The 19,158-nt window shown below is 28.4% G+C and overlaps 1 protein-coding gene across 1 annotated transcript in view; it reads left to right on the top strand.

Annotated features, from left to right (window-relative positions):
• Nucleotides 1-4,397, top strand: part of LOC101501621 (immune-associated nucleotide-binding protein 9) — a 5,172-nt gene extending 775 nt beyond the window's left edge. Inside the window, exons 3-7 of the mRNA XM_004506360.4 lie at nucleotides 1-134; nucleotides 844-1,121; nucleotides 1,896-2,060; nucleotides 2,147-2,281; nucleotides 3,995-4,397. Of these exons, the coding sequence (XP_004506417.1) occupies nucleotides 1-134; nucleotides 844-1,121; nucleotides 1,896-2,060; nucleotides 2,147-2,281; nucleotides 3,995-4,198 (916 nt within the window). The 3' untranslated portion in view covers nucleotides 4,199-4,397. The remainder of the gene's footprint in view (nucleotides 135-843; nucleotides 1,122-1,895; nucleotides 2,061-2,146; nucleotides 2,282-3,994) is intronic.
• Nucleotides 4,398-19,158: the final 14,761 nt, after the last annotated feature.

The following is a 19,158-nucleotide window of genomic DNA, read 5'->3' as shown; positions in this document are numbered from 1 at the left end:
TGCAACTGGTAATAGTATTATTGGAAAAAAGGTATTCAAGTCTAGGGCTAGCTCCTCCGGCGTCACCGCCTCTTGTGAAATGCAAACAACTGAGCTGAAGGATGGACAGATTGTTAATGTTATTGATACTCCAGGTAAAGGAAGGGTAATCTCTCACTTTGTTTGGAAAGGAGGGTAAACCTTCCAAATTGGGGTTACTGAAAAAAGACACTAGAGGATTTTGAAGAGTTGTTTCTCTCTTTTTCATAATCTTGCAAACAAGGGAAAGCTTATCATAAACCTCTGTAGCAAGCACTAATCGAATATGTGACCGACACCAACACTTTGATTACATTCAATTAAATTATTTTCTCAAATTATTATCGGTGTCAACATGTCACTGTCAATGTCGTGTCCAGTGTTTCAGTGGGGTTTGTTTTAAGTTATCTAAACACATTCCTAGGAATACAGGTGCATAGGAAATGAGTATTTGCATGTTTGTTACAAAATTGGAACTTTTTGTATGAGAAAAAAATTTAACTTTTACATTCCTAGTTGTTCTCAAAGGACAGGTTGGGTCGTTGACTCATTGGAAACATAGATTTTGAGATGGGAATCATTGAAATGTTATAAATTTGGCAAACTTGTCTTAAAAGTTGCCTAGAATAATATTCTCCTAGAGTAGTATTCTCATCATAATGTTTTTTGGGTTTTCATTCAAGGGAATTTATTTATATGGCCTGAAACAAGTACCATTTATGGTTTTTTTGAGTTATGAAATGTGTATGAATTGTGATTGCTTAACAATTTCCTTTTGCTTCTTGGTATGTTTGTTGTATCCTTTTAACTTGAAAAGCTTTACAGGATTATTTGATTTTGCTGCTGGATCTGAGTTTATTGGCAAAGAAATTGCCAAGTGCATTGGCTTGGCCAAGGACGGGATCCATGCCATCGTTGTAGTGTTCTCTGTTAGAGCACGATTTACCGAGGAAGAAGAAAATGCTCTACGTAGCTTGCAAACATTATTTGGAAGCAATATTGTTGATTACATGATTGTGGTCTTCACTGGAGGAGATGAACTAGAAGATAATGATGAGACACTGGATGATTATTTAGGCCGTGAATGTCCAGAGCCTTTAAAGGTTTATTAGTATTATAGTTTAGATTATTTGCTATTACTCGTCTGCTCATTGAATTTCTTAACCTTTGCTGTAAGGCTGTTTCTATGAAAAATTGAAAATATTGGTGCATTTTATATTGTATTTGAAAAATTGATGTATACAATATGTTCGCGTTGCACACACATATGATGTATTTATGCTCTTAATAAAAGGATATATAGCATGCCTTCTTGAACTCCTTCCCTCAGTGATGCAAATCATTAGGAAGTTTTCTAACACATTTGGATAACCTTTAAAAAATGTACTTTTGTGATAGTTTTTTTTCCTTCTAAGCTTACAAACAAACATTTAAATTCCCATTTGAACTATTTAAAGATTTAAAACACTGATATGCAGAAGGACAACTGAACTCTATGTAGGTTATTAGCTTTTTTGGTTGTCAACTCTTTTTGTGTTTCTTTTGTTATCTTTTGGGAAAATATCATATGTTGTATGCTTGTACTTCTTTTGTATTTGTTATAAACTCTTATTTTATCTGAATAGAAAAACATAAGAATAGTTGAGCGGCATAAACTTTCTTCTTCAGAATGTGTTACTTGCCCTGTTTGCATGTTGATATAATTCTTAATGCTGCATCATCCCGGTCTTAAGTGTTGATTTCTATGCTTGGCTATTATTTGTTGTTTCTTTTAGTAGTATGAGACTATATCTTGGATTTAGGAAAGTCTATATGCTGAATCTCTAAAGAATAAGTAATAATTAGTTTGGTCTTAATTGACTTTAATAATACTGTAGGAAATCCTTTCTTTGTGTGGGAATCGTTGTGTTCTCTTTGACAACAAGACTAAAGATAAAAAGAAGCAATTTGGACAAGTTCAAAAACTTCTCTCGTTTGTAAGCATGATAGTCTCACAGAATGGTGGGCGGCCCTATACAGATGAGTTATTTACAGAACTAAAGGTGGGAGGTTTTGCAGATTTTACAATCTTATTTCTTAAATCTTGGAAAAGTATCATGATATTAGTGAATTCATCTTTTGATTACAGAAAGGAGCAATGAAGCTGCATAGCCAGCAAAGAGAGGTTGAAACCTTGGAAGGATATTCAAAAAAGGAGATATCGGAGCTTAAAATGCATATGCAGCAAACTTATGATGACCAGCTAAAACAAATTACTGAGATGGTAACTTTTTTGTCTATATTTTCTGATATTCATATCATCATTTCATCTTGATGTTGTTTAACTTAATTTTCTGTAAGATGAACATGATGACCCTTTTTCTTTAATGTTTTGGAATTTTTTTCAGCAACTTTATACACTATTACTGCATTGGTGCATAATAATAACTTAATAAGAAGATTTAGTTTAATTAAAGCTAGCAATTACTTAGTTTTAAACTTACCAAATAGTACCATTCATTCAGGTTAGCTATTGTTGGTGTTTTGACGTGATGTACTCTTAAAGATCTAATTTTGCTTAAACCTCATTTAATAGCAGAAATTAATTCATTAAACAGGCATGTGCATCCATTTTTGGGCATGTAATGTTTTGATCAACATGTATATATTAGTACAAGCCAACTTTTAATGAGGAAGATAAGATTTTCGAGGGTATTATCACAAGGACTAAACAATACGAGGTTAGTCATCGGCAGTTTCTGCAGCAGTCAGAAGTTTTGGAAGCTAAATAGGGGAAATTGTAGTGGGATTTTGTCTTGCAAATATAAATGAAACCAAGGCATCTTTAGTTTGGAGAAGGATAAGCACCATACTTCTACCTATCTCTCTCCTATTTCTCTACAATTCTTGTCATGCCTAACCTGAGATCACACAATAGCCCTTTCGGCATAAAGTATGAAGGGTTGACTTTAGACCAGTTGGTTATACAACAAATTGTAAAACCAAGTTTGGCATTACATCTTGATCCTAAATCTCATGGAATTGATTATGTTATTTTTTTAACTCATAGTTCTCACTCAACTCCTTCCTAATTAATGTGAAACTTGATATCTGACAGTGAATTGACTTTGGGTTGAGATGGTAAGAGGACACACTTATGGTATGGTGTGAAATATTGGAACCGTGCATTAGAGTTCAAAATACAAGAATTTCTAGAATTTTATAAAATGGGTATATGAGCCTGATTATATGGGTTTGTAATATGGCAACTGCAATATGGGTAGAAAAAAAGAAGATTGAGTCTGGATTTGATAAAATTGCAATATGAGCCTGATTCTATGAAGTTCCGACTCTTGTGTTGGGAAAGGTATATTTGATCATTAAAATTGAAAAAAAATGGCAACGCACCTCCAATTTCTACAAAAGTAGAATGGGGAAGCTGATGCTAAGAATACAGCAGTGTTTGGTAGCACGTTGAGAGATGCAAAATCACAGCACATTGTGGGAGCTCCCTCTGCCAGCTTATAATTGCAGCGCTGTCATACTGTGAAAAATGCAATTTCCAAATACACTAAATGTCAATCTGATCCGATTTTGTTTTAGATTCTCCAAATATGGGAGGCCTAGCTAGAACATATGTGCAGTATGTCTTGTTACACTGTTGGATTGGGCCTTGAGATGAAGAAAAACACTTCTGGAGATATAAGCTCTAACAATCCTTTGGGATGAGAAATGGATAGGATAGAAATTAGCATGAGAAACTTTCAAGCATAGGTCAACAGACAGTATTGCTCCATCAGTTTGATGTTATTGGTGAAAAATGTGTATTATTATTCTTATGTATTCTACTTTTTTGTTCTAAGCTTGACCTCTAATTAGAAGATCTCATCTTTGTAAATAAATAGTATTTACATGGCAGATTATGTGATATAGTATCTTAAATTGAATATTACCCAAAGTATTTTTGTGTTTGATAAATTATTATATGGTTTTGTAGATTGAGTCAAAGTTGAGGGAGGCAACTACAAGGCTTGAGCAACAATTGGCTGAAGAGCAAGCTGCAAGACTAAGAGCAGAAGATAGTGCAAAGGTAGCTCAGAAGAAATCAGACGATGAAATACAAAAACTAAGAAAACATCTTGAAATGGCACAAGAAGAACTCCGCAAGCGAGGTGATAAGGGGGGTTGTGCCATTCTGTGATAGTAGCTACTAACAGCTATATACTTAAAACTCTCAACCAGTTATTTAAACTTTTCTTATCATCGTGTTGCGTTTGCTAGTACTTGTGTATAAATGTCGTGACTACTCTGCAATTATCATTATTCTGTGTTGATATCATGCATTATGGATTGAAGATCTTTTCTATTCTGGCTTTCATGATTTAATACGTTTCTGTTCATTTCTGTGTGCTGTGAATAAGGTTATTTACTCTACTATATGTACAATGTGGATAAACTAAGTTTTTTTTTTCGGTTATTGATTGGTAAATTTTGTAATTGCTATAAATTAGCATTTCCAACTTTTTCTTTTTACAACAGAATATGCCAGAGCTAGGGCTGAAGTAATGGGACCTGTTTTTGAACATGGGAAATGAGAAGGTAAAGTAGAACTAGATTTTGGAAAAAACATATTAACAATAGAGATTATGTTATGGGATGAGAAGGTTTAGCTGGAGTGGCCATTGGATACTTCGAAAATCTATTTCGACCCGTCATTCCTGTAGGAATTGATAATGCCTTGGATGTGAAGAAATATATTTTGGACCGAAATTTAATTCAATTCTGCCATGGGAATTATCAAAATTGAGTGAATAATCAAAATTGTAGCATGGATTAAGTAATTAAATAAAGCATATTTATTTACTTCTGGATGTCTTGGTTAGACATAAAAATAATTATTTATCTATTGGAACACTTTTATATACGAGAATATGAAAAATTCTTTTTTTAATTGGAATGAGGAAATTATTATTAACAATAGTGACATAAATAATTATTTTATCTTCTTCTCAATTAGAATTTGAACTTTGTTTTTTAGATTATAAAGTCGAAGTGTTGTTACTAAGTAGATACCTCATGAAAACTCGAATCAAAATGCACAATTCATTGAACGAACTATAAATATTTACATAAAATTAAGAGAAGATAAATAAATGTTAATCATATTACATTAAATAAAATTTAAGAGTGTAATCTTTTTGTTCCTATTTATAAACTAAAGTGAGTCAATAATAATTAATGTATTTAGTCTAAATTTTAATCAAACACATCAATTTTTGGTGACTCAATTTTACTTATAAATAAGAACAGACGGATAATTTGTTTAGATTGACCACAACATATGTAAAAAGTATTTTCTTATCAATTACACATTTGATAAAGGTGTTTGCGGGTCGGTTTGGTTCAATTTTGATTGAACCCATTGTCAAAACCGATAAAAAAAATATATGGATTGGGTTGGGTTGAATTTACACATTTTTTGAATAAAATTAAAATCAAACCAAAATGATATATAATGGATCAATTTTAGTAGTTTGATTGGGATACAACATTTTATCACAACAATTGAGAATTTAGTTTCGTTAGAAATTTAGTTTCCTCAACCACATCGTATGTGAAATTGATATTTCAAGACTTTGCCAAATATAAACTAAAACAAAAAATTCAAAATATCAAATTAAAATACATGAACAAGAAAGAGTGAGATCAAATTAAAATAAAATATACAAAGATATTATAATAAAAAAAGAAAAAAGAAAAAAGTAATATGTATGGGTCAGACACACGGACTCGCGGGCTCAAAATCCGATGCTTGAACCGTAGATGTTTAGATTTCCATGGTTTGATTTGGATTTGAAGTATCCAATAAAATAATGTCTTAAATTCAAATTTGAAAATAATAATTAAATGATCAATTTAAACAAATCACCATAAAATAAAATATTAAATTAACATGGAGAGAAAATGGTGCATTAGTTAAAATTCAAATAAATGAGAATAATGATGAGAAAATAAAACTAAAAAGATATATAATTATTACAATTTTAAGAGTAAAATATCAAAAAAAAATTAAAATATAAAATTAAATGAGTAGAGTTACATGACGTAAAATACTTTTCACTATTTTTTTATTTTAAAAAAATTATACATTCCATTTGACATAATTAATGTTGAATTAAATTTAAAACTTAATTTTATAGAGGAAATAATTGATAAAAAATAACTAAATAATGAATTAAAGGATATATTTTGGTAGCACAAGAAAAAGATGGGTACCCGTACCCACTATGAAAAATTAGTGAAAGATTTATCATTAACAGAAGAAAAAAATTGAAAGAAGAAATTATATGACTTCAAATCACTTGTTAGATATTATACTCATGAAAACTATATAGCATGAGAGTTCTCATCTTAAATATGTTGAGACAAAATCTCTCAAATGATTTTAATGATAACAAAATTACTTAAGAGATTATGATTGTGGTTAATGACTAACATGTGCTCTTGAGTGTATTCATATAAGATAATAGGTTATTAATCATTAAGGCAAAAAGAAGGAAAAAGTGATTTTGGCCTGAGGATGGAAAACCCTCGTGAGGATGGAAATTGATGCAAACGCGAGGATGGGCTGCAAGTTGAAAAACTCCAGATTTGGACAATCTGATTTCTCACCAGAACAAATGTGTTTATTCAAATGCATAACAATGTCAAACATGAATAAACAAAGCATTCAAAAGTAAGAGTCAAAAGGTCAAAAGAAAAAGGTGAATATGGCTAGATCTAGTATGTAAAGGATAGGCTAGCAAAAGTGAAAGCAACTTATCAAGCATGTGCAAAGGTCAAAGTCTGAACATTTAATGGGCTTGCACGATTTAATTCATAAAGAAGTCAAGTTAACAAAAGGCAACTTGAAACAAGCCAAAAATGGAAGATCACATGTTGCTGCCAGATCTGATCCTCGGACTGAGTATGACAGTCCTATGTCATAGGGTGGCTTTTTCTCTCTTGTCAACATCACCTCAAAAGATGAAGCCAACCTAGACCTTAAAGTCTTCGAAAAATGCAGCCCAGACTCAAAGAAAAATGCAACAAAACTCAAACATCTTATATGCAACAAAAAAAACTAAAACACTTTATATGGACAAAAAAACTCAAACAAAAATGCAACAAAATTCAAACATCTTATATGCAACAAAAAAAACTAAAACACTTTATATGGACAAAAAAACTCAAACAAAAATGCAACAAAATTCAAACATCTTATATGCAACAAAAAAACTCAAACACTTTATATAGACATAAAATCAAACACCTTATGTGCGACAAAAAACTCAAACACTTTATATTGATATAAAATCAAACACCTTATGTGCAACACAAAAACTCAAAGAAAAATGCAACAAAACTCAAACATCTTATATGCAACAAAAAAAACTAAAACACTTTATATGGACAAAAAAACTCAAACAAAAATGCAACAAAATTCAAACATCTTATATGCAACAAAAAAAACTAAAACACTTTATATGGACAAAAAAACTCAAACAAAAATGCAACAAAATTCAAACATCTTATATGCAACAAAAAAACTCAAACACTTTATATAGACATAAAATCAAACACCTTATGTGCGACAAAAAACTCAAACACTTTATATTGATATAAAATCAAACACCTTATGTGCAACACAAAAACTCAAAGAAAAATGCAACAAAACTCAAACATCTTATATGCAACAAAAAAAACTAAAACACTTTATATGGACAAAAAAACTCAAACAAAAATGCAACAAAATTCAAACATCTTATATGCAACAAAAAAAACTAAAACACTTTATATGGACAAAAAAACTCAAACAAAAATGCAACAAAATTCAAACATCTTATATGCAACAAAAAAACTCAAACACTTTATATAGACATAAAATCAAACACCTTATGTGCGACAAAAAACTCAAACACTTTATATTGATATAAAATCAAACACCTTATGTGCAACACAAAAACTCAAAGAAAAATGCAACAAAACTCAAACATCTTATATGCAACAAAAAAAACTAAAACACTTTATATGGACAAAAAAACTCAAACAAAAATGCAACAAAATTCAAACATCTTATATGCAACAAAAAAAACTAAAACACTTTATATGGACAAAAAAACTCAAACAAAAATGCAACAAAATTCAAACATCTTATATGCAACAAAAAAACTCAAACACTTTATATAGACATAAAATCAAACACCTTATGTGCGACAAAAAACTCAAACACTTTATATTGATATAAAATCAAACACCTTATGTGCAACACAAAAACTCAAAGAAAAATGCAACAAAACTCAAACATCTTATATGCAACAAAAAAAACTAAAACACTTTATATGGACAAAAAAACTCAAACAAAAATGCAACAAAATTCAAACATCTTATATGCAACAAAAAAAACTAAAACACTTTATATGGACAAAAAAACTCAAACAAAAATGCAACAAAATTCAAACATCTTATATGCAACAAAAAAACTCAAACACTTTATATAGACATAAAATCAAACACCTTATGTGCGACAAAAAACTCAAACACTTTATATTGATATAAAATCAAACACCTTATGTGCAACACAAAAACTCAAAGAAAAATGCAACAAAACTCAAACATCTTATATGCAACAAAAAAAACTAAAACACTTTATATGGACAAAAAAACTCAAACAAAAATGCAACAAAATTCAAACATCTTATATGCAACAAAAAAAACTAAAACACTTTATATGGACAAAAAAACTCAAACAAAAATGCAACAAAATTCAAACATCTTATATGCAACAAAAAAACTCAAACACTTTATATAGACATAAAATCAAACACCTTATGTGCGACAAAAAACTCAAACACTTTATATTGATATAAAATCAAACACCTTATGTGCAACACAAAAACTCAAAGAAAAATGCAACAAAACTCAAACATCTTATATGCAACAAAAAAAACTAAAACACTTTATATGGACAAAAAAACTCAAACAAAAATGCAACAAAATTCAAACATCTTATATGCAACAAAAAAAACTAAAACACTTTATATGGACAAAAAAACTCAAACAAAAATGCAACAAAATTCAAACATCTTATATGCAACAAAAAAACTCAAACACTTTATATAGACATAAAATCAAACACCTTATGTGCGACAAAAAACTCAAACACTTTATATTGATATAAAATCAAACACCTTATGTGCAACACAAAAACTCAAAGAAAAATGCAACAAAACTCAAACATCTTATATGCAACAAAAAAAACTAAAACACTTTATATGGACAAAAAAACTCAAACAAAAATGCAACAAAATTCAAACATCTTATATGCAACAAAAAAAACTAAAACACTTTATATGGACAAAAAAACTCAAACAAAAATGCAACAAAATTCAAACATCTTATATGCAACAAAAAAACTCAAACACTTTATATAGACATAAAATCAAACACCTTATGTGCGACAAAAAACTCAAACACTTTATATTGATATAAAATCAAACACCTTATGTGCAACACAAAAACTCAAAGAAAAATGCAACAAAACTCAAACATCTTATATGCAACAAAAAAAACTAAAACACTTTATATGGACAAAAAAACTCAAACAAAAATGCAACAAAATTCAAACATCTTATATGCAACAAAAAAAACTAAAACACTTTATATGGACAAAAAAACTCAAACAAAAATGCAACAAAATTCAAACATCTTATATGCAACAAAAAAACTCAAACACTTTATATAGACATAAAATCAAACACCTTATGTGCGACAAAAAACTCAAACACTTTATATTGATATAAAATCAAACACCTTATGTGCAACACAAAAACTCAAAGAAAAATGCAACAAAACTCAAACATCTTATATGCAACAAAAAAAACTAAAACACTTTATATGGACAAAAAAACTCAAACAAAAATGCAACAAAATTCAAACATCTTATATGCAACAAAAAAAACTAAAACACTTTATATGGACAAAAAAACTCAAACAAAAATGCAACAAAATTCAAACATCTTATATGCAACAAAAAAACTCAAACACTTTATATAGACATAAAATCAAACACCTTATGTGCGACAAAAAACTCAAACACTTTATATTGATATAAAATCAAACACCTTATGTGCAACACAAAAACTCAAAGAAAAATGCAACAAAACTCAAACATCTTATATGCAACAAAAAAAACTAAAACACTTTATATGGACAAAAAAACTCAAACAAAAATGCAACAAAATTCAAACATCTTATATGCAACAAAAAAAACTAAAACACTTTATATGGACAAAAAAACTCAAACAAAAATGCAACAAAATTCAAACATCTTATATGCAACAAAAAAACTCAAACACTTTATATAGACATAAAATCAAACACCTTATGTGCGACAAAAAACTCAAACACTTTATATTGATATAAAATCAAACACCTTATGTGCAACACAAAAACTCAAAGAAAAATGCAACAAAACTCAAACATCTTATATGCAACAAAAAAAACTAAAACACTTTATATGGACAAAAAAACTCAAACAAAAATGCAACAAAATTCAAACATCTTATATGCAACAAAAAAAACTAAAACACTTTATATGGACAAAAAAACTCAAACAAAAATGCAACAAAATTCAAACATCTTATATGCAACAAAAAAACTCAAACACTTTATATAGACATAAAATCAAACACCTTATGTGCGACAAAAAACTCAAACACTTTATATTGATATAAAATCAAACACCTTATGTGCAACACAAAAACTCAAAGAAAAATGCAACAAAACTCAAACATCTTATATGCAACAAAAAAAACTAAAACACTTTATATGGACAAAAAAACTCAAACAAAAATGCAACAAAATTCAAACATCTTATATGCAACAAAAAAAACTAAAACACTTTATATGGACAAAAAAACTCAAACAAAAATGCAACAAAATTCAAACATCTTATATGCAACAAAAAAACTCAAACACTTTATATAGACATAAAATCAAACACCTTATGTGCGACAAAAAACTCAAACACTTTATATTGATATAAAATCAAACACCTTATGTGCAACACAAAAACTCAAAGAAAAATGCAACAAAACTCAAACATCTTATATGCAACAAAAAAAACTAAAACACTTTATATGGACAAAAAAACTCAAACAAAAATGCAACAAAATTCAAACATCTTATATGCAACAAAAAAAACTAAAACACTTTATATGGACAAAAAAACTCAAACAAAAATGCAACAAAATTCAAACATCTTATATGCAACAAAAAAACTCAAACACTTTATATAGACATAAAATCAAACACCTTATGTGCGACAAAAAACTCAAACACTTTATATTGATATAAAATCAAACACCTTATGTGCAACACAAAAACTCAAAGAAAAATGCAACAAAACTCAAACATCTTATATGCAACAAAAAAAACTAAAACACTTTATATGGACAAAAAAACTCAAACAAAAATGCAACAAAATTCAAACATCTTATATGCAACAAAAAAAACTAAAACACTTTATATGGACAAAAAAACTCAAACAAAAATGCAACAAAATTCAAACATCTTATATGCAACAAAAAAACTCAAACACTTTATATAGACATAAAATCAAACACCTTATGTGCGACAAAAAACTCAAACACTTTATATTGATATAAAATCAAACACCTTATGTGCAACACAAAAACTCAAAGAAAAATGCAACAAAACTCAAACATCTTATATGCAACAAAAAAAACTAAAACACTTTATATGGACAAAAAAACTCAAACAAAAATGCAACAAAATTCAAACATCTTATATGCAACAAAAAAAACTAAAACACTTTATATGGACAAAAAAACTCAAACAAAAATGCAACAAAATTCAAACATCTTATATGCAACAAAAAAACTCAAACACTTTATATAGACATAAAATCAAACACCTTATGTGCGACAAAAAACTCAAACACTTTATATTGATATAAAATCAAACACCTTATGTGCAACACAAAAACTCAAAGAAAAATGCAACAAAACTCAAACATCTTATATGCAACAAAAAAAACTAAAACACTTTATATGGACAAAAAAACTCAAACAAAAATGCAACAAAATTCAAACATCTTATATGCAACAAAAAAAACTAAAACACTTTATATGGACAAAAAAACTCAAACAAAAATGCAACAAAATTCAAACATCTTATATGCAACAAAAAAACTCAAACACTTTATATAGACATAAAATCAAACACCTTATGTGCGACAAAAAACTCAAACACTTTATATTGATATAAAATCAAACACCTTATGTGCAACACAAAAACTCAAAGAAAAATGCAACAAAACTCAAACATCTTATATGCAACAAAAAAAACTAAAACACTTTATATGGACAAAAAAACTCAAACAAAAATGCAACAAAATTCAAACATCTTATATGCAACAAAAAAAACTAAAACACTTTATATGGACAAAAAAACTCAAACAAAAATGCAACAAAATTCAAACATCTTATATGCAACAAAAAAACTCAAACACTTTATATAGACATAAAATCAAACACCTTATGTGCGACAAAAAACTCAAACACTTTATATTGATATAAAATCAAACACCTTATGTGCAACACAAAAACTCAAAGAAAAATGCAACAAAACTCAAACATCTTATATGCAACAAAAAAAACTAAAACACTTTATATGGACAAAAAAACTCAAACAAAAATGCAACAAAATTCAAACATCTTATATGCAACAAAAAAAACTAAAACACTTTATATGGACAAAAAAACTCAAACAAAAATGCAACAAAATTCAAACATCTTATATGCAACAAAAAAACTCAAACACTTTATATAGACATAAAATCAAACACCTTATGTGCGACAAAAAACTCAAACACTTTATATTGATATAAAATCAAACACCTTATGTGCAACACAAAAACTCAAAGAAAAATGCAACAAAACTCAAACATCTTATATGCAACAAAAAAAACTAAAACACTTTATATGGACAAAAAAACTCAAACAAAAATGCAACAAAATTCAAACATCTTATATGCAACAAAAAAAACTAAAACACTTTATATGGACAAAAAAACTCAAACAAAAATGCAACAAAATTCAAACATCTTATATGCAACAAAAAAACTCAAACACTTTATATAGACATAAAATCAAACACCTTATGTGCGACAAAAAACTCAAACACTTTATATTGATATAAAATCAAACACCTTATGTGCAACACAAAAACTCAAAGAAAAATGCAACAAAACTCAAACATCTTATATGCAACAAAAAAAACTAAAACACTTTATATGGACAAAAAAACTCAAACAAAAATGCAACAAAATTCAAACATCTTATATGCAACAAAAAAAACTAAAACACTTTATATGGACAAAAAAACTCAAACAAAAATGCAACAAAATTCAAACATCTTATATGCAACAAAAAAACTCAAACACTTTATATAGACATAAAATCAAACACCTTATGTGCGACAAAAAACTCAAACACTTTATATTGATATAAAATCAAACACCTTATGTGCAACACAAAAACTCAAAGAAAAATGCAACAAAACTCAAACATCTTATATGCAACAAAAAAAACTAAAACACTTTATATGGACAAAAAAACTCAAACAAAAATGCAACAAAATTCAAACATCTTATATGCAACAAAAAAAACTAAAACACTTTATATGGACAAAAAAACTCAAACAAAAATGCAACAAAATTCAAACATCTTATATGCAACAAAAAAACTCAAACACTTTATATAGACATAAAATCAAACACCTTATGTGCGACAAAAAACTCAAACACTTTATATTGATATAAAATCAAACACCTTATGTGCAACACAAAAACTCAAAGAAAAATGCAACAAAACTCAAACATCTTATATGCAACAAAAAAAACTAAAACACTTTATATGGACAAAAAAACTCAAACAAAAATGCAACAAAATTCAAACATCTTATATGCAACAAAAAAAACTAAAACACTTTATATGGACAAAAAAACTCAAACAAAAATGCAACAAAATTCAAACATCTTATATGCAACAAAAAAACTCAAACACTTTATATAGACATAAAATCAAACACCTTATGTGCGACAAAAAACTCAAACACTTTATATTGATATAAAATCAAACACCTTATGTGCAACACAAAAACTCAAAGAAAAATGCAACAAAACTCAAACATCTTATATGCAACAAAAAAAACTAAAACACTTTATATGGACAAAAAAACTCAAACAAAAATGCAACAAAATTCAAACATCTTATATGCAACAAAAAAAACTAAAACACTTTATATGGACAAAAAAACTCAAACAAAAATGCAACAAAATTCAAACATCTTATATGCAACAAAAAAACTCAAACACTTTATATAGACATAAAATCAAACACCTTATGTGCGACAAAAAACTCAAACACTTTATATTGATATAAAATCAAACACCTTATGTGCAACACAAAAACTCAAAGAAAAATGCAACAAAACTCAAACATCTTATATGCAACAAAAAAAACTAAAACACTTTATATGGACAAAAAAACTCAAACAAAAATGCAACAAAATTCAAACATCTTATATGCAACAAAAAAAACTAAAACACTTTATATGGACAAAAAAACTCAAACAAAAATGCAACAAAATTCAAACATCTTATATGCAACAAAAAAACTCAAACACTTTATATAGACATAAAATCAAACACCTTATGTGCGACAAAAAACTCAAACACTTTATATTGATATAAAATCAAACACCTTATGTGCAACACAAAAACTCAAAGAAAAATGCAACAAAACTCAAACATCTTATATGCAACAAAAAAAACTAAAACACTTTATATGGACAAAAAAACTCAAACAAAAATGCAACAAAATTCAAACATCTTATATGCAACAAAAAAAACTAAAACACTTTATATGGACAAAAAAACTCAAACAAAAATGCAACAAAATTCAAACATCTTATATGCAACAAAAAAACTCAAACACTTTATATAGACATAAAATCAAACACCTTATGTGCGACAAAAAACTCAAACACTTTATATTGATATAAAATCAAACACCTTATGTGCAACACAAAAACTCAAAGAAAAATGCAACAAAACTCAAACATCTTATATGCAACAAAAAAAACTAAAACACTTTATATGGACAAAAAAACTCAAACAAAAATGCAACAAAATTCAAACATCTTATATGCAACAAAAAAAACTAAAACACTTTATATGGACAAAAAAACTCAAACAAAAATGCAACAAAATTCAAACATCTTATATGCAACAAAAAAACTCAAACACTTTATATAGACATAAAATCAAACACCTTATGTGCGACAAAAAACTCAAACACTTTATATTGATATAAAATCAAACACCTTATGTGCAACACAAAAACTCAAAGAAAAATGCAACAAAACTCAAACATCTTATATGCAACAAAAAAAACTAAAACACTTTATATGGACAAAAAAACTCAAACAAAAATGCAACAAAATTCAAACATCTTATATGCAACAAAAAAAACTAAAACACTTTATATGGACAAAAAAACTCAAACAAAAATGCAACAAAATTCAAACATCTTATATGCAACAAAAAAACTCAAACACTTTATATAGACATAAAATCAAACACCTTATGTGCGACAAAAAACTCAAACACTTTATATTGATATAAAATCAAACACCTTATGTGCAACACAAAAACTCAAAGAAAAATGCAACAAAACTCAAACATCTTATATGCAACAAAAAAAACTAAAACACTTTATATGGACAAAAAAACTCAAACAAAAATGCAACAAAATTCAAACATCTTATATGCAACAAAAAAAACTAAAACACTTTATATGGACAAAAAAACTCAAACAAAAATGCAACAAAATTCAAACATCTTATATGCAACAAAAAAACTCAAACACTTTATATAGACATAAAATCAAACACCTTATGTGCGACAAAAAACTCAAACACTTTATATTGATATAAAATCAAACACCTTATGTGCAACACAAAAACTCAAAGAAAAATGCAACAAAACTCAAACATCTTATATGCAACAAAAAAAACTAAAACACTTTATATGGACAAAAAAACTCAAACAAAAATGCAACAAAATTCAAACATCTTATATGCAACAAAAAAAACTAAAACACTTTATATGGACAAAAAAACTCAAACAAAAATGCAACAAAATTCAAACATCTTATATGCAACAAAAAAACTCAAACACTTTATATAGACATAAAATCAAACACCTTATGTGCGACAAAAAACTCAAACACTTTATATTGATATAAAATCAAACACCTTATGTGCAACACAAAAACTCAAAGAAAAATGCAACAAAACTCAAACATCTTATATGCAACAAAAAAAACTAAAACACTTTATATGGACAAAAAAACTCAAACAAAAATGCAACAAAATTCAAACATCTTATATGCAACAAAAAAAACTAAAACACTTTATATGGACAAAAAAACTCAAACAAAAATGCAACAAAATTCAAACATCTTATATGCAACAAAAAAACTCAAACACTTTATATAGACATAAAATCAAACACCTTATGTGCGACAAAAAACTCAAACACTTTATATTGATATAAAATCAAACACCTTATGTGCAACACAAAAACTCAAAGAAAAATGCAACAAAACTCAAACATCTTATATGCAACAAAAAAAACTAAAACACTTTATATGGACAAAAAAACTCAAACAAAAATGCAACAAAATTCAAACATCTTATATGCAACAAAAAAAACTAAAACACTTTATATGGACAAAAAAACTCAAACAAAAATGCAACAAAACTCAAACATCTTATATGTAACAAAAATATTCAAACACTTTATATAGACATAAAATCAAACACCTTATGTGCGACAAAAAACTCAAACACTTTATATTGATATAAAATCAAACACCTTATCTGCAACACAAAAACTCAAACAAAAATGCAACAAAATTCAAACATCTTATATGCAACAAAAAAACTCAAACACTTTATATAGACATAAAATCAAACACCTTATGTGCGACAAAAAACTCAAACACTTTATATTGATATAAAATCAAACACCTTATCTGCAACACAAAAACTCAAACAAAAATGCAACAAAACTCAAACATCTTATATGCAACAAAAAAACTCAAACACTTTATATAGACATAAAATCAAACACCTTATGTGCGACAAAAAACTCAAACACTTTATATTGATATAAAATCAAACACCTTATGTGCAACACAAAAACTCTAAAGAAAAATCAGCACCAATGTCTAATTGAAACTCTAAATTAAAATTCCAAACTCCAAATCAAAGCTTCTAACTCAACACTAACAATATAAGCTTTAAATTTCATGATTACATAAATCAAATCTAACAAAAATCAGCACTACCTAACAAAAATCAGCAATAACAAAATAGAAATTCGAACCCTTTGAACAAAGCAACAACGCGATCTGGAGAGTTGCGGCGAACAGAGAGGCGAGAGCGACGAACGGCCACAGAGGCAGAGGCGGTCGGAGGCTCGCAGCGAGCAGATGAGCGGTTCGTGATTCGTTTGTCGGAGGCGGTCTCGCGTTTCGTTTGTCTGGCAGAGGAGGAGCGATTTGTTTGGTAGAGGCGGCCGTGGTAAATCTGATTATGGAAGAGGGAGAGAGGGAGGCTGAATGCAAGAGAGGGAGGCTGGATGCAAGAGAGAGGAAGAAAGAGAAAGCAGAATAAGGTTTAGGTATTTTTGTAATTATATAGTTTTAAGCAGGGCAATTTAGTCATTTTACCTATAATTTTTTTTTTGGGGTGGCCGTGGCCCCCCCCGTCCCTATGAAGCTCTGCCCCTGTATGCTGCAAGAGGATGGGTTCTGCCTAAGCCTAACAAGCTGAGTGGCAGTTCTGTAATTATGATGAAAACCTTGGATCCTTTGAAAATGAGCTCCAATGGTCATCAAGGGCTTGGATCTCTATAAAATGCATACAAGCTCTCCATTGGAAGACACACAATACACTTGCATAAAAAGATCAAACATCTTAAAGCTTTCAAGAAGCAAATCACATCCTCCCTTATTACTTTCTTTGATCCTACACTATATCTTTGTATATCTTTTGAGAAAGTATTAAGTATCAATCACTCTCATTCTACTTTGTAATTTCCTAGTGAGTGAAGCTTGGAAATATTTGGAAATTGATTGTAAGCTTGGTGAAGCTTGATAATACACAGTTTGTAATCATCCTCGGGTTGAGGATTGATCTGTTTTAAAGTTAGTGAAATCTCACAAGGGTGTGAGGACTGGACGTAGCCATCTTTGGGTGAACCAGTATAAAATTGTGTGTCCCTCATATTCTACTCCTATTTTTTTGCTCAGCTTAGATCCAACGATTTAAAAATCCCATCCTCGAGCTAGCCATCCTCAGCGAGAGGATAGTTTTTAAAACACTTAAAAAATTATTTTTAACAGCAAAATCCCTATTCAACCCCCCTTCTAGTGATATTTAGCTACAACAAAATAAAGTTATCTTAAATTTAAATTCTAATATAATTAAATTATATTTAAATGAACTGAAATAGACTATTTAAAATTGAAATTAGAAACTAACAAAAAAGAAAGTGATCGATAGAGATTAGGCTCATCTAAAGTGAACAAATCTCTTTAAAGAATAAATGAGTAATATCAATCATTAATGAATAACTCGATGTTTAAAATGAAACGTGTATGACCTATAAAAAAAAAAATTGAAATGTACATGCATAACTAATCATAGGTAATTTTAATCTCGGCCCTTAATTTACTTTATTAATTACTCACTTTATAGAAATCAAATACAATTGGTCAATAGAATAACATTGGACATTATTTGTTGAAATAATTCTTTAGATAAAATAAATATTTACAATGAATTTGTTTATATAAAATAATTTTTTTTATAAAGAATATGAGAACGACACATAAGCAGACAAGTATTACGGTATAAATATAGTATTTAGATTGATTAATAGAATCAAAGTAAAAATGTATAATTTTTTGAAATATATTTGCTAAGTAATAGAAATTTATTTAAAATGAATGTGAGATGGACACA

The sequence above is a fragment of the Cicer arietinum genome, chromosome 6, assembly GCF_000331145.2.
Source record: "Cicer arietinum cultivar CDC Frontier isolate Library 1 chromosome 6, Cicar.CDCFrontier_v2.0, whole genome shotgun sequence".
Lineage (NCBI taxonomy): Eukaryota > Viridiplantae > Streptophyta > Magnoliopsida > Fabales > Fabaceae > Cicer > Cicer arietinum.
The sequence above is the reverse complement of the archived record's forward strand: the minus strand, read 5'-3'. Positions and strand labels throughout refer to the sequence as shown.